This window comes from Arachis duranensis, chromosome 2 (genome assembly GCF_000817695.3).
Source record: "Arachis duranensis cultivar V14167 chromosome 2, aradu.V14167.gnm2.J7QH, whole genome shotgun sequence".
Taxonomy (NCBI): domain Eukaryota; kingdom Viridiplantae; phylum Streptophyta; class Magnoliopsida; order Fabales; family Fabaceae; genus Arachis; species Arachis duranensis.
In genome coordinates, this window is record NC_029773.3 from 37,968,848 (window position 1) to 37,984,576 (window position 15,729).

The 15,729-nt window shown below is 40.0% G+C and overlaps 1 protein-coding gene across 1 annotated transcript; it reads left to right on the forward strand.

Moving 5' to 3' along the window:
* The first annotated feature begins 4,631 nt into the window (after window positions 1–4,631).
* LOC107474278 (uncharacterized) lies at window positions 4,632–5,393 on the forward strand. The gene is made up of 2 exons (XM_016093891.1): window positions 4,632–5,000; window positions 5,073–5,393. Exons 1-2 carry the CDS (start codon window positions 4,632–4,634, stop codon window positions 5,391–5,393), a joined length of 690 nt encoding a protein of 229 aa, XP_015949377.1.
* Window positions 5,394–15,729: the final 10,336 nt, after the last annotated feature.

A 15,729-nucleotide genomic window follows, 5' to 3' on the forward strand; every position in this document is an offset into this window, starting at 1 on the left:
ATGCCCAAGCAAGAACGAGGAAGAAGAGAGATCAATTCTCCTCCCCAATTCTCTGAAATCTCGGTTCAGTCTCTCAAGAAAGGTTGCAGAAATTCAAAGCTCAAAGAAAGAGCAAAATTCAAAAGTCAAGTAAAAAGTTCCTAATTACATCAAACTAGCTCCTATTTATACACTTTCTATTCTTGGATCTTGGGATATGGATGGGCTTTTGATTTGGTGAAGAAATGAATTAAATTGGATTTTTAATTCAATTTTTGGCGCAAAAACAATAGCTTCCAGGAGGCTGCCCTGCCCTTGTGGAGAGCAGGGCAGAAATTTGAGGTGTGGTGCGTGCGTGGTGCGGGCGTGGTGCGGCTTGGTGCGCAGAATGCTGCCCTGCCCTCGCGGAGGGCAGGGCAGAAAAAATTGGTGCGCCATAATTGTGCTGTGGTGCGCTGCTGGTGCTGCCAGATAATGCCGTGGTGCGCCAGAATAGTGCCTTGGTGCGCCAGAATTGTGCCACAACAAAATGTTTTGTTCTTCTTGATTCCAAGGCACAGATTTGTGCTCTGCCCTTGTAGTGGGCAGGGCAGAGTTGCCTTTTATGCTTTGTTCCCTTATGTTGCCCTCCTAGAGGGCAGTGTGCCCTTGTGAAGGGCAATGCTTGCTCCCTTCTTTACATGCGGCACACTTCTCCTTCCTTTGACCACGTTTTCTTCTCCTTGGGTCACGCTTTCTTAGGCCACGCTTTTCTCTTTTATTCTTTTCTTCACCTACAATAAACCAAAACAACCACTCCAAGTATCACTAAATTCACAAGGCTTATAAATCAATTAAAATTCAATTAAAATTAGCTTAAACCTCATGAGTTAACATTAATTTCATGGTGGTTGTTTGATTTAAAGAAGTTATGCATTTTCACTCCAAATCACTTACTTAGGATGCAAGAAAGTGCATAAAGACTAATAAAACAAGTGAAATTAGCTTGAAAAATGGGTATATGATGACTTGTCATCACCGACCCCATACTATTATATATTGCTGGAAAGCCCTGGATGTCTACTTTCCAACGCTATTGGAAGCGAATCATTTGGAGCTCTACAGCTCGAGTTACATTTCTTGGAAGGTGAAGAGGTCAGCTGGCCTTACTACAGGTTGATACCATGTTCATCTTTGCACTTTCGAGGCAGGTTTTCTCCCTCAAATTTAGTGTGCAACATGTAGTGCCATATATTCATGGAAAGCTCTGGAATCCTACTTTCCAATGCCACTAGAATCACCTCATTTGGAGCTTTGTGACTCAAGTTATTCTTGTTTGAAGAAGGCATGGTCAGGCTGCCAGGTGAGATTTTTGCCCACGTTAGTGTCCACGTTAGTGTAACTAACGTGGCTATTAATGTGGGTCTTCCTTTGCTTCATAAACGTTAGTGGCACTCACTTTTTCCACTAACGTTGGTGTTTTCCCTTCCTTCCACATTAGTTCCCACGTTAATGTAACTAACGTGGAAGCTAACATGGGTCTTCCTTTGCTTCGCTAGCATTATTGGCACTCACTTTTGCCAATAATGCTGCTCCTTCTTCAAAGTTGATGTCGTTAACGTTCCTACTAACATTCTAAACTTTCCTTCCTTCCACGTTAGTAGCACTAACGTAGCCACTAACGTGGCTCTTCTCTACTTCTTTTGGTCTGTAATCAAGCAAACAAAGTGTATCAAAGTAACATACAAGACAAACTTCATTTTACTAAGTGTGCTAATAATGCCCAAAATCAAAACTTCACTTAGTGTGATCTATTTTATCATATTTATCCTGTATATTAGCTAAAATTCACCTATGCTTGAGATTTTGTTTCATGCAGAGATTTTTCATGCTATTACTCATATATTGGCAAAATTTGTATGAAAACTAAACAAATATCTACTGAAATAACTACTAAAAATAGGCAATGATGCACGCGCATCACAACAGCAAACTTAAATTTTGCTTGTTCCCAAGCAAGGAAAGAATTATGCACAAAGGATTCTTTTTATTGGAGTGTGCTGAAGAATTTATGATGATGCCTTGGTGAGTGAAGTGATTAAGTGATAATGGAGGCCAACTCCAATACCATCCTTATGCAAGGGTTCCAGTATCCATTAGTCCTTACATCTTGGAAGTCTTAGATCTTAGGAGTGTCATTCGGATGGTATTATGGAGTCCTCTTTATAGATTATCACCTTGAAGCAGTATTTATTTGTCTTGGCCTCGACTCTAGGTGTCATGTCTCAAAGCAGCCTTTTAGGATAAGTTTTCAATCAATACTCCTAACCCAGTTGGGTTAAGGTATTAGGTGATGAAGCACCCTTTAGGATTTACTTGCTCAGGCCTCTTTCTTTGACACAAATTCACCACAAGCATGTAACTAGGACAATAACTCTTTGAGTTTTTGTATCTTTCTTTTTCGTCCTAGTAATTGATGCTCAGAGTTGATAAAATTCCTCAACACTTTCCTTTTAAAAGAATGAGTTCTTCGATGCATTTTTATGTATAATAGGTGCAAGAAGATTAAAGATGAAGGTGCAATGATAAGCAGTAAATCATGCTTATTACTAAAAGTAACATAACAGAACAGAGGTAGACCACAGAATTTAAAACAAGAGACATTCATGAATGCCATTAAGTCTACTGGGAGTAATTGAGAAGGAAAAGAACTTTACAACCATTGTAGCTCATCTTCGCCCTTGTTTTCCCTTTCTACAGACTTCCTCCCTCCAATCACCATCTTAGAATAAGTGCTTTGCCGACAGCAACAAGTAGGAGCAGTGGTGTTGAGATTATGATTCAACCATGAATGTCAAAAAAAAAAGAGAAACAAGATATGAGTAATGCATAAAATTAAGCAAGCTTGGTAAAAAATGACACTACAGGCCTAAGAAGCAAAGTCATTATGATTGTACAAAGGAGTGGTGTTACTGGATACATTGCATAGAAAAATAAGTGGCACACCAAACTTAGTGTGACACTTTCTCTTGGAATTGATGCAAATATCCAGAAAGATTGAAAACAGATTGTTGCAGGGAAACACCAAACTTAGAATGTGATCATATGCCAATTTTATTTGAAAATAAGATAAGTAAAAGAAACTGTTGTACTAATAACAACACCAAGAGCTAGAGCTGTCACGAATAGGGGCTTCTTGGTTGGTTTTAAATGAGTTTGGTAAATGTATGTTTTGAAAATGGTGAGTTTTGGTAAAAGTAAAATTTTGGTGAACTTCAACGGATCATATCTTGAGCAATTATTTTCGGATTTGAAGATTATTGTATCAATTGAAAGATAATTTCATAAGCTTTAAAATGGTTTAAATTTGGTTGAAATATAAATTTTGTGGAAGGAGATATGATCGTTTGAAGTTTGGGCCAAAAATCTGAATTCTGCAACTTCTGTAGAATTTGTGATTTCTGGTTTGTGTGCACACGCACACTTGGCGAGAATTTGGTCCTGTGTGCACGCACAGCCTTGTGCGTATGCACACGCGAAGAAAGGGCTGCTAGTGGCAGCGCTAGCACGCCCTGTGCGCACGCGCAACCAACGAAGGATTTCGAGCTGTACGTATGCACAAGCCTGTGTGCACGCATACGTTGGGAATGGCATGTTGGTGGTGGCGCTAGCATACTTTGTGCATGCGCTCAACCCTAAAGGTTTCGCTTTCTGTGCGTACGTACAGGCCTGTCCGTACGCACATGTCTAAAAATATTTTAGGCGTGCGCATGCACACCCCTGTGCATACGCACGCGACCCAGTTCTTTTCAAAAACTTTGTTTTCAAGCTTTTCACATTCCCAACAAGCTCGTAACCTTCCGAGATGTTATTTCACACTCATAAACCCCCAAATTTCATCCCCTAAATCTTAATTTGATGTAAAATGCCTAGTGAATGAAAGTAGGCTAGCGAAGAGGGTAAAATGTGCAGGGAGAAAGGGGATGTTATCTTGACTTATGATGAGTACAATGAATGATGATGGTATGAGCTGTCGATGAGGATAGTGGAGTACTGTACATGTCATGAGCCAAATGGCTGATTGTTAATCATGAACTTAAGCCGGATAGCTGAGATGAATGTTGAGTCATGGCTGAGGATAAATACATGTATGTATTTATACTGTATGCTCAGACCGGTTATCTTTGCAAACCGAGTCCTGAGCCTTGATATATGTATTGTTGGCACTCTTCTGTGCATCTTCTCATGTTAGCTTGTCCTATATCCGTTTCTTTTACGTCATTGATTGGAGTGTTACGATTCTCGACTTATCGGTTTTGATTTACCCACTTTTCTTCAAAGGCTCCTAGTTATGAAAATTTTTGCCATACTATACATACTATATTTTATTTTTAGAGGTCGTAATACCTCGCCACCTCTGTCTTATGACTTAAGCATAAGACTCTGTGTGGTAGGGTGTTACATTATTGTATCAATTCGTTCCTGTAAAGCTTGAGGGACGAACTGACTATGTATCTGTGCATTCTCTGTGTCTGTGTTTATGTGCTATTAGAATATCTGACTGATAAACATAGCATAAAGTCCATGAGTGGCATTTGGAACTTTGAACCGCTAGACTTGCGATATTGAGACTGATCACCTTGATATCACTTGTTTGGTGTGGACAGGACCATATGGCGACTTGTGGGTGCGGTCACGATCAAGCGAGAGGTAGGAATCAATCTGAGGAACACGAGACGAATGTGAACAACCCCGTGAACTTTATGGCGGTGTTGCATAATGTGGCTGCTGCTATGCAGGCTACTGCTGACGCACTTGGACAGCAGATGAACAATAATCAAAATGGGGGAAATGGCGAAAATGGGACTCAAAGTCCAATGACATTGGTGACCTTCTTGAAAGTCAATCTACCAAAGTTTAAGGAAACTATGAATCCAACTGAGGCCGACACTTGGTTTCAAGCTATGGAGCGAGCGCTGCAAGTGCAGTTGGTGCCTGAGGAACAATGCGTTGAGTTTGCCACTTATCTGCTCACTGGTGAAGTGTCACACTGGCAGAGAACCTGACGTCTCATACAGTAGAGCGATGATCCTATCACCTGGGATGCCTTCCAGGTGGAATTCTACAAGAAGTATTTTCTAAATTCTGCCCAGACGGCCAAGGAACTGGAGTTACTGCAGCTGAATCAGGGTGCGATGTCGGTGTCTGAGTATACAGATAAGTTTGAGGAGCTGTTTAGATTCTTCCGCATGTGTCAAGGAGCTTCGAGAGACTTCGAAGAGTGGAAGTGCATCAAGTATGAGGGAAGACATCAGAGTGACATTCTGAGCTCCGTTGGACCGATGGAGCTTAGGGTCTTTTTTGAACTTGTGAACAAGAGCCGTGTCGCTGAAGAATGTGTGAGGAAGGCTACTGAGGCGGAGAATGACCGCTGAGAGTCCCACCTCAGGGAGCAAAATCAAGGATTCACGACAAGGAGTCAAGAGTTTAAGAGGAAAGGATACCCACAACATTTTCCTCAGAAACGGGGTAACTTTGCGACAAATGAGGAATTATAAGGAAACAGTAAGGGAAAATAGACAGCGGTTGCTTCAGATGTTTCGAGTTGCCAGAGATGTGGCGTCGCCACTCAAATAGGCCGTGTCATTATGGTTTGGGCTTGTGTTATAATTGCGGGAAGTCAGGACATTTGGTCAGATATTGCCCATACAGGAGAGACCGAGGTACTGCGGGATCCGATCCTCAGATTCGAGGTAATAAAAAAACTGATAACTTAATTATTTTCCACTTTATTTAATACTGGTGACTAGTATTCACTCAAAACACATGGTTGAATAATCATGATCTGTTCTAGACGACCCTAAGTTATTTTGATAGAAGGATTGGTTAGCATAGATGAATAGGAAGATCCTTAATATAACGCGATCAGAGTGATGCGGCGGAGGCGAGAGACTCCGGCAGTGAGATGCTACAAGGATTGGTAAAGTACGAGTGACTATTGGTTAGATTGAGAAGGGAACCCTCACGTGGACTTATGGAGCGAACGATATTTTCAAGGACGAAGTGAAGTTCTTGGCAATGTAGTGAGCAAGCAGGGGGTAGCTGTAGATCCTTCTAAGGTGGAAGTAGTGATGGATTGGGGGGCGACCGACCTCAGTTACTGAGATAAGAAGTTTTCTGGGTCTATCTGGCTACTATTAGGGGTTCATCAGAGGCTTCTCACAAGGAGCTTTGCCACTGACAAGTTAACCTGCTAGGACGCATCGTTTGTTTGGACTTCTGAGTGTGAGCAAAGTTTCCAAGCGTTAAATCAAAAGTTGACTATTATGCCTGTGTTGGAGCTAAGTTCCGAGTTTTCTTTAATCAGAAAGAACTTAATATGAGGCAGAGGAGGTGGATGGAGTTACTGATAGACTATGACTTCAAGTTGAATTACCATCCGGAGAAAGCGAATGTTGTAACGGATGCGTTAAGTCAAAAATTGCTATATGCTTCTTGGATGATGCTTCGAGAAGAAGAGTTGCTTAGGGCATTTGGGAGTCTGAAGGTTGGTCTTAAGGAAGTGTCTGGAACTCTGTGTTTAAGTCGGTTACAAATTTCAAGTAATTTTAGATCAGAACTCTTAATGGCTCATCAACACGATGATGTGTTGCCGAAGGTATTACCTGCTATTGATCAGGGGAAGCAATGAAGAATGTCAGAAGGTCAAGAGGGATTGTGGAGATTCAAGGGTAGGATCATTGTGCCAGAGGTTGGGACTTGGGGGCAAGCCATATTAAAGGAAGCGCACAAAAGTGGATTTTCTATTCACCTTGGGAGTACTAAGAGGTACAATGATCTAAAGGCTATGTTCTGATGGCCTGGTATGAAGAATGATGTGGCAGAATACGACTCGAAGTGGTTAACTTGTCAAAAGGTGAAGATTGAACATCAGGGACCTTCTGGGACGTTGCAGCCCTTGGAGATTCTGCAATTAAAGTGGGAGAGCATTGTGATGGATTTTGTATCGGGATTACCGAGGACCTGAGCCGGTTTTGACACTGTCTGGGTAATTGTGAACCGACTAGCGAAGTCGGCTCACTTTCTACCCATTCAGATAAACTATACTCTTGAAGAGTTAGCGCGCTTATATATCAAGGATATTGTGAGACTTCATGGTGTGCCTACTACTATTATTTCTGAGAGAGATCCTCGTTTCACTTCGAGGTTCTGGGGTGCGTGTCAGAAAGCTTTTGGAACCCGTTTGAGTTTAAGTACAGCTTACCATCCTCAAATAGATGATCAATTTGAGAGGATGATCCAGACCCTGGAAAATATATTGAGGGCTTGTGTTTTGGACCAGCCGGCGAGTTGGGATCACTATATGCCGCTAGTGGAGTTTGCGTACAATAATAGCTACCATGCGAGCATCGGAATGGCTCCGCATGAGGCTCTGTATGGGAGGAAATGCCAACCTCCGCTGTGCTGGTATGAGGCTGGGGGGAAAAAGGTTTGATAGGGTCTGAATTGATAGCTGAGACTACCGAGCAAGTTAAGAAAATCAGATATAGGATGCTCACGGCTCAAAGCCGTCAGAATAGTTACGCCAATTAGAGGTGGAAGCCCTTAGAGTTTGAGGAAGGAGACCATGCTTTCCTTAAGGTTACTCCAATAACAGAAACAGGTAAAACGATTAAGACGAAGGAGCTGAATCCTCGATACATCGGTTCATTTCAAATTCTTGAGAGAGTTGGACCGGTGGCATGTCAGATGGCTCTATCGCCTCATCTTTCGAACCGACACGACGTGTTTCATGTGTCGCAGCTTCGAAAATACACTCCTGATGCTAGCCATGTGCTAGAACCTTAATCGGTTTAGATAAGAGAAGATTGGACTCTGCTGGTGACTCTGGTCAGGATCGATGACACAAGTATTAAAAAGTTACGCGGGAAAGAGGTTTCATTAGTGAAAGTGGCATGGAGTCGAGTCGGTGTTGAGGAGAACACCTAGGAGCTTGAATTAGAGATGTGAGCGGACTACCCACATCCATTCTCAGGTAACTAAATCTGAATTAATATATATTCTAGAAAGTGAGAAATGAGGTTTTTATGGTTTAATGTGGTAGAGAAATTTAAAATGAGAATTTCGACACCAATTATAAAGAAATCGGCCCAAGATTCGGCCGAACGGGCTAAACCGGGCCAACTAGACCCAAGTTGGGCCCAAGGTCCAGCTAAGCTTTCTTTTAACTAGAGAGCTTAGCTCTCTCTCCCTCAAAAGCAGCACACACATGCTGCTGGTAAGGAGAAGGGAAACTCAAACCCTTGCTCCTATTCATATCAAACTTCCATTGATCATATCTTTTGATTCGGAGCTCTGATTGATGCACCGTTTATGGCCACGAGACCGTGGAGTAGAGCTCTACAAAAACCATACCAAGATTCCTAAGGTAAGCTACATTTATCCTTCGATTCTCAGCCCTTATTTTCGGGTTTCATGGGCAAAAATATTGAGATTTTAAGCTCCTTTGTGTTATAGGATCAAATTAATTGAAAGGAAGGCTTGTCCTAGCTCCCTTGGTCCTTGGGTAAGGTAAGATTCTCAACCTTAAGCTAAAGACTTGAGATTTTGTGATTTAGTGATTAAGTTATTGTGTTTTTATGTGATATTGTGGCTTAGGCATTGTATATATGTGTTTTGGAGCTTGATTTATGGTTTTGGAAAGATTTAGTGTGGAATCCCAAGCTTGGAAATTTGTTGGTATAGCATTGAGACATTGGAAGTTGAGGAAAAGTGAATTTGAGAGTGTTCCGGGTGGAACGGGAATCGGCCAAGGTATGCTTTCGGTTTGCTGTATCTAAAATGTAATGTGATTGTGAAAACGTAGGCTAGAGACCCTAAAGATAGGAGTTGAATCATTAATGTTGTGGATGAATTGAAATGAGTTGTGTTATTATGTCTGTATTTTGATGGATTGTGAAATGTTGATTAATTGTTTGGATGATTTAAATTGAGTGGAATATATGAGTAATGGTGATAATGGTTGGTAAAACGTGTGAGGTTGTATGGGATATGAATTATTGTGTTTAGTTAATGGTAAGATTGAGGCTTGTGTTGGTAAGCATGATTGGGTGTATGATATTGATATGTGTATGATCATGATGATTGATAACTTGAATAAATGCTTGCGAAGTTGAATTATGGAGTGTTGATTGTAAATTGAGAGTATTGATTTGAAAATTGGTTAAATATGGAATTATTGGGGGGATGATGATTGGCTGAGAGGTTAGAAATGTTTGATGTTGGGATGGATGAGTTTGGTTGGTTTTAAATGAGTTTGGTAAATGTATGTTTTGAAAATGGTGAGTTTTGGTAAAAGTGAAATTTTGGTGAACTTCAACGGATCATATCTTGAGCAATTGTTTTAGGAATTTGATGATTTTTGTATCAATTGAAAGATAATTTCACAAGCTTTAAAATAGTTTAAATTTGGTTGAAATATAGATTTTGTGGAAGAAGATATGATCGTTGGAAGTTCGGGCCAAAAATCTTAATTCTGCAACTTCTGCAGAATTTGTGATTTCTGATTTGTGTACGCACGCACACTCGACGAGAATTTGGTCCTGTGCACATGCACAGCCTTGTGCGTACGCACACGCGAAGACAGGGCTGCTGGCGGCAGCGCTAGCACATTCTGTGCGCACGCGCAACCACCGAAGGATTTCGAGCTGTGCGTACGTAGAAGCCCGTGCGCACACACAGGTTGGGAATGGCATGCTGGTGGTGGCGCTAGCACACCTTGTGCGCACGTTCAACTCTGAAGGTTTTGCTTTCTCTACATACTCACACATCTAAAAATATTTCTGGGCATGCTCACGCACACCCTGTGCGTACGCACACGACCCAGTTCTTTTAAAAAACTTTGTTTTTAAGCTTTTCACATTCCCAACAAGCTCGTAACCTTCCGAGATGCTGTTTCACACTTATAATCCTCCAAATTTTATCCCCTAAATCTTAATTTAATGTAAAATGTCTAGTGAATTAAAGTAGGCTAGTGAAGAGGGTAACTTGTAGAGGGAGAAAGGGGATGTTATGCTGACTTTTGATGAGTACAATGAATGATGATGGTATGAGCTGTCGATGAGGATGGTGGAGTACTGTACATGTCATGAGCCGAATGGCTGATTGTGAATCATGAACTTAAGCCGGATGGCTGAGATGAATGTTGAGTCATGGCTGAGGATAAATACATGTATAATTCATGGATGGATGTAGTAAATAAATAATGAAAGAAAAGATTGGATGTGAGTATGTTTGTTTGCTTTCTCTCTGGTTGTTAGGGTGAAAGTGCACAGATACCCTCTAATGGTAAATGGGTGACAGGGCGCGTATATCCTCTAATGGTAAAATGGTGACAGGGCACAGATACCATTTAATGGTGACATGGCGCATATACTCTCTAATGACATTAAGGCGCAACAGAGAGACTATGCCCAGGTTAGCTACCGGACACGTTGGGTTGGCTAGTTAACCGACAGATGAGACTCATCAGCCACTAGGATAGGCATGCATCATATGAATTATATGTGGTTTGTCTGGATTGCCTAATTGATTGCATTGTTACTTGCTACTTGCTTAATTGTCTTATCTGCTTCCTAATTGTGCATTTCCTTATTTGATATACTTGTGCTTGCATCTGTTACTGTTGGTGATTGGGAGGTTTGCAGGATTTGGAAAGAGGATGTTAGTTAGTCTTAAGATCCTTAAGTTAGCCGCCTATTTCCATATCTTATGGTTTAGCATGTTTATAATTTGGAAGTTCTAGGATTGCCTTCGACTTTTCCAGGACATTACATGTTAGATATTTGGGCATTGTTACCATGCTGAGAACCTCCGGTTCTCACCCATGCGGATTTTGTGGTTTTCAGATGCAGGACGTGAGGCTCCTCGTTGAGGCATGCTGGAGACTTTCTTTTGGCAGAGATCCTTGTATCTTGGGATTTTATTTTGGTTATTATAACTTGTTTGGATACTATATTCTCCACTGTATATGTATTTTGTAATTACTCCTCTTAGATGTTATTTGGGAGAAATAAGATTCGTATATTGTCTTTTGGGTTGTCTTTTGGGTTTTCCTTACTATATGTATATATGTAAACTGTATGCTCAGACCGGTTATCTTCGTAAACCGAGTCCTGAGCCTTGATATATGTATTGTTGGCACTCTTCTGTGCATCTTCTCATGATAGCTTGTCCTATATTCGTTTCTTTTATGTCACTAATCAGAGTGTTGCGATTCTCGACTTATCGATTTTGATTTACCCACTTTTCTTCAAAGGCTCCTAGTTATGAACATTTTTCCAATACTATACGTACTATATTTTATTTTTAGAGGTCGTAATACCTCACCACCTCTCTCTTATGAAGCATAAGACTCTGTGTGGTAGGGTGTTACAGCTTCTAATGCCATAACTTCTGTAAGCAACCTCTGTCTTATAGGTTTGACTCTCTTGAGTCGATGTATGCAAACATAACCTCTATAAGCAACCTTGGTCTTACAGGTGAGGCTCTCTCTAGCAAATTTATGTACTGATAACCTCTGTAAGCAACCTTTGTCTTAAAGGTGCGACCATTCCCTGGATTGGCCGATGTATCTCTAGAAAGCAAGTCTCGGTGGACTCACCACCATATCTCTGCTTGTTTTCAGTGACAAACAATATCTCTGCTTATCTCCTTTTCTTTTTGTTATTTGTTTCTTCTCATTCCACAATATAAATTAGCTTCACATTATTTCCTCGCCTTTCCCTTAGTGTCTTATGGAAAGAGAATCAAAGATTCTTAATTTAGATTTGTCTTTCTAAAGCTTTTAGGACAGTTCTCTGCTTATCCTTTTAATATATCATAAATAAAATAATATCTTTTAAATAAAATACTAATATATTATATTGATACAAGTAATGCTAGTATTAATAATAAAAGAGTATTAACATTATTTTTTTTATATCAAAACCTGCTTATTAACGTTCCATTCTTTAAGCTTTTAGGAATTATATTCCCACTTCAAGCTTTTAAATATTTTACTTTTTAAACCAATATTTTATAAAAATTACTAATTTTAATTTCATATTTCTAGAAATAACCCTGAATTCTTATAAAATACTCATTTTTATCCCTGTACTTTATTTATTATCCAAAATACCCAAAAACTTACATAATTACAAATTCTACCTTGATTTTTATAAACAGATACATCGTTACGCTTCAAAAATAAAATTTAATTACTAATCTTCCTCTTATACCAAAACCGAAACCCTTAACCTTTTTCTTTTAAAATATTGCTTGTGTTTTAATCCGTTTTTGAGTTTTTCGGTTACCGATTCTTCATAACTTTTAATTTAATCTCTCGGTCATCAAATCTCACCGATTTTTACTTGATCCTCAATGATATTCCAGCCCAAAGATCTCCAAAATAGTTTGGTCCCTACTGGTTTCATCACAGTCAAGCCATGAACTTCACAACTACATCAATATATTGCAAAAATTCAATATAAAGTCGATCAAACTCAATCAATAATCATTCACAGCACTAAATCACCTATTCAATACAGAGTTAATAATTGAGAATTTATCATAAACATAATCTTCACAACCAACCTTGCTTGGGCCTTAGTGCCAAATGTATAATGGGAACGCCCATACACTGAGAACTGTTTTCCATATGTAAGCATACTGAAATACACTTAAAAGTCACACTGTATGCGGCCTGACTGTAAGACTTATATGCACACTATATACATCTGGGAAGTCATATCTAGGACTTGTGCCTAGGTAATGTCGCGAGTGGGTAGGGAACTAACACATGAGCTCATGGCCTGCATAGGATAGACATGCATCATACTTGTTTGTGCATATTTATTTGTGAGGGTGTTTTCTATGATTGTGGATTTGCTATATGAATGCTCAATTTCTGGGTCCTTTACTTGTTAAGTCTAAATGTATTCTATTACTCGTTGCTATTGGCTATTGATGAGCGGATATTTTATACGCTTTTTGGTATTATTTTTGTATAGTTTTTAGTGTATTTTGTTTAGTTTTTATAGGTTTTAGTGTTAAATTTGTATTTTTAGATTCTACTATGAGTTTTTATGTTTTTGAGCAATTTCTGGTATTTTTTGGCTGAAATTGAGGAGCTGGAGCAAAAGTCTGATTCAGAGATAGAGAAAGCACTACAAATGCTGTCTGGATCTGACCTACTTTCATTCGAAAGAGCTTTTCTGGAGTTACAAAAGTCAAAATGGAGCGTTCTGAATTGCTATGGAAAGCTGACTTCCAGAGATTTCCAGCAATGTATAATAGTTCATACTTTGTTTCGGATTAGAGGGCCCAAAACTGGAGTTCAACGCTAGCCTCTTGGCCCCTTCCAGGCATCCAGCGCCCAAAAGCAGAGACCGGCATCCAAACGCCCAAAGAGGACTCCCTAGCTAGCGTGCAACGCCCTAGAGGACTCCCTAGCGTTCATCAAAGCTCTGCCCAAACACTCACCAAGTGGGCCCCAGAAGTGGATTTTAACATTAAATGGACTGTTTTACCCTTACTAGTCATCTGTTTAGTATTTAAAGTGTATTTTACATAATCATTGGATAATACGCATCATACACATTTTTCATTTTGTATTTTCCTTTCAATATGAGTTTCTAAACCTCCTAGGTTGAGGGGAGGAGCCCTGCTGAGTCCTATGAACTAATAAAAGTAGTACTGTTTCTCTTCGATCTGTGTTTGATTAATTCTAAGATGTATGTTCGTTCTTCATCAATATGTGATAGCACAAAAACTTGTCTCTCAACAAATTTCCTTCGGCAAGTGCACCGGATTGTCTTCAAGTAAAACTTACTATAGAGTGAGGTCGAATCGCACAGGGATTGGTTGGTTGATCAACTTTAATTGGAGAATTGTTCTAGTTGAACGAAATCAAAATTTAATTGAGGATTGCAGAATTTAGATTGGCAGAAAACTTAAAGTGCAAGAAATGTAAATAACTGAAGGTAAATGGCAGAATATAAATGGCCGAAAGGAAATTGCAGGTAATTAAAGTGCAGAAGCCTAAATTGCAAGAAATTAAAAGGGAATGGGGTTGTTAAGCATCAAAGTAAATTGCAAAATTAAAAGAATGGGTGAGATCAGAATTGGGGAAGCTCATTGGGGTCAGGAGATGTTATAATCCTCCAGATCAAGTTCATTTTCATCTTTTCCTCAATCAATGCATTCATTAATCTCCTTGGCAATCTTAAGTAATTGGATCCCAATTCCTTGGCAATCCAATCTCTCTAAACTTGGACAATTGCCCAATTCCTTGATCTAATTGCTCACGAGAAGAGATGAAGTATGGTCACTGATTATACCACATGTATTTCCAAATCAAAGTATTGGTAGGATTAAATATCGCAATATCCATCCAAACCCCAATCCGGTCCAACATGAGAAAGCATTTCTAGCATGATCTCCTCATTCCTTTTCCAAGGTTCAGAAGAGATCCAATTATGGATAGCTTCTCTTCCAAGATAACTACCCAATTGGATTAAGATCGAAAGCTTTCTAGCAAAATCAAGAGAAAAAAAAAGGAAGAAGAAGAATGAAGACTAGTATTAATCCATTGAATTATAACAGAGCTCCCTAACCCAATGAAGTGGGTTTAGTTATTCATAGCTCTCTGAATGGAAATTGAAAATCGAAAGTGCATTGCAGTAAATTATAATTACAGAGAAAAGGAAATTCTGCAGGGTTACAGTACTCCAATTGTGAAAATAAAAAGTGCCAAAAAAGTCTTCAAAAGTGCCTTCTAACTTAAACTCTATGCTATTTATACACTTTCTTCAATTGGCCTTCAAGTCGTTGGATTGGGCTTTTGGCCCTTGTTGAAGCAGATTCAATTGGCATCCACTGCTGTTGAGGAGAGAGAGACGCTCAATTGTGCAATTCTGATATCAACGTTGGGGTCAACATTTCTCTGCAAATGTTTGCTCACACGTTCTCTTAGGATAAATGGATTTTGGGCATTTTGAGCAACGTTTGACTCAATGTTGGGGTACCAACGTTCGCTTATCCATACGTACGCGTGACCTACACGTACGCGTGGATGATACATTTTACCACTTCACGCATTTGCGCTGCTTATGCGTGTGCAAGTTGGGAACAAAATGCACATCCACGCGTACGCTTTATTGACGCGTGCGCGTGGATGCAAATTCCCTAATTCCATTTTTTGAAAAGCTATCCAAAATGTTGGAATCAGCATTTGATTGGCAATGTTCCTTCCAACGTTGGCTTACCCACGCGTGCGCGTCACCTACGCGTGGCATACGCGTGCGCGTCAATATGATTTTTCAAATTCAAGAATTGAATCTCATATCGCGAACTTTGGGCTTAGCGTTGGCCTGGCAACGCTCCCTCCAACGTTGGCCTATCCACGTGTGCGCGTCACCTACGCGTATGCATGGATTGTGTTTTTCAATTTTCAGAAGACACAACATTGGGGGTAGTGTTGGTGCACCAACGTTCCCTCCAACGTTGGCACCAGAACTCAGCTTTTCCTTGCCCTTCCTCTCAACGTTTGAGGCAACGTTGGTGGTCCAACTTTGGCCACCAACACTGCTTCCTCTTCTTCGTTCGATGGCCATTCCTCAACTTCTCTCCATGCCTTTCTTCACCTATCATCAACCAATATATGCATCAAAGCCTTGCTATGATCACAAGAGATTGCATCATTCTTAGCATACAAGTAATTATGACATAAAT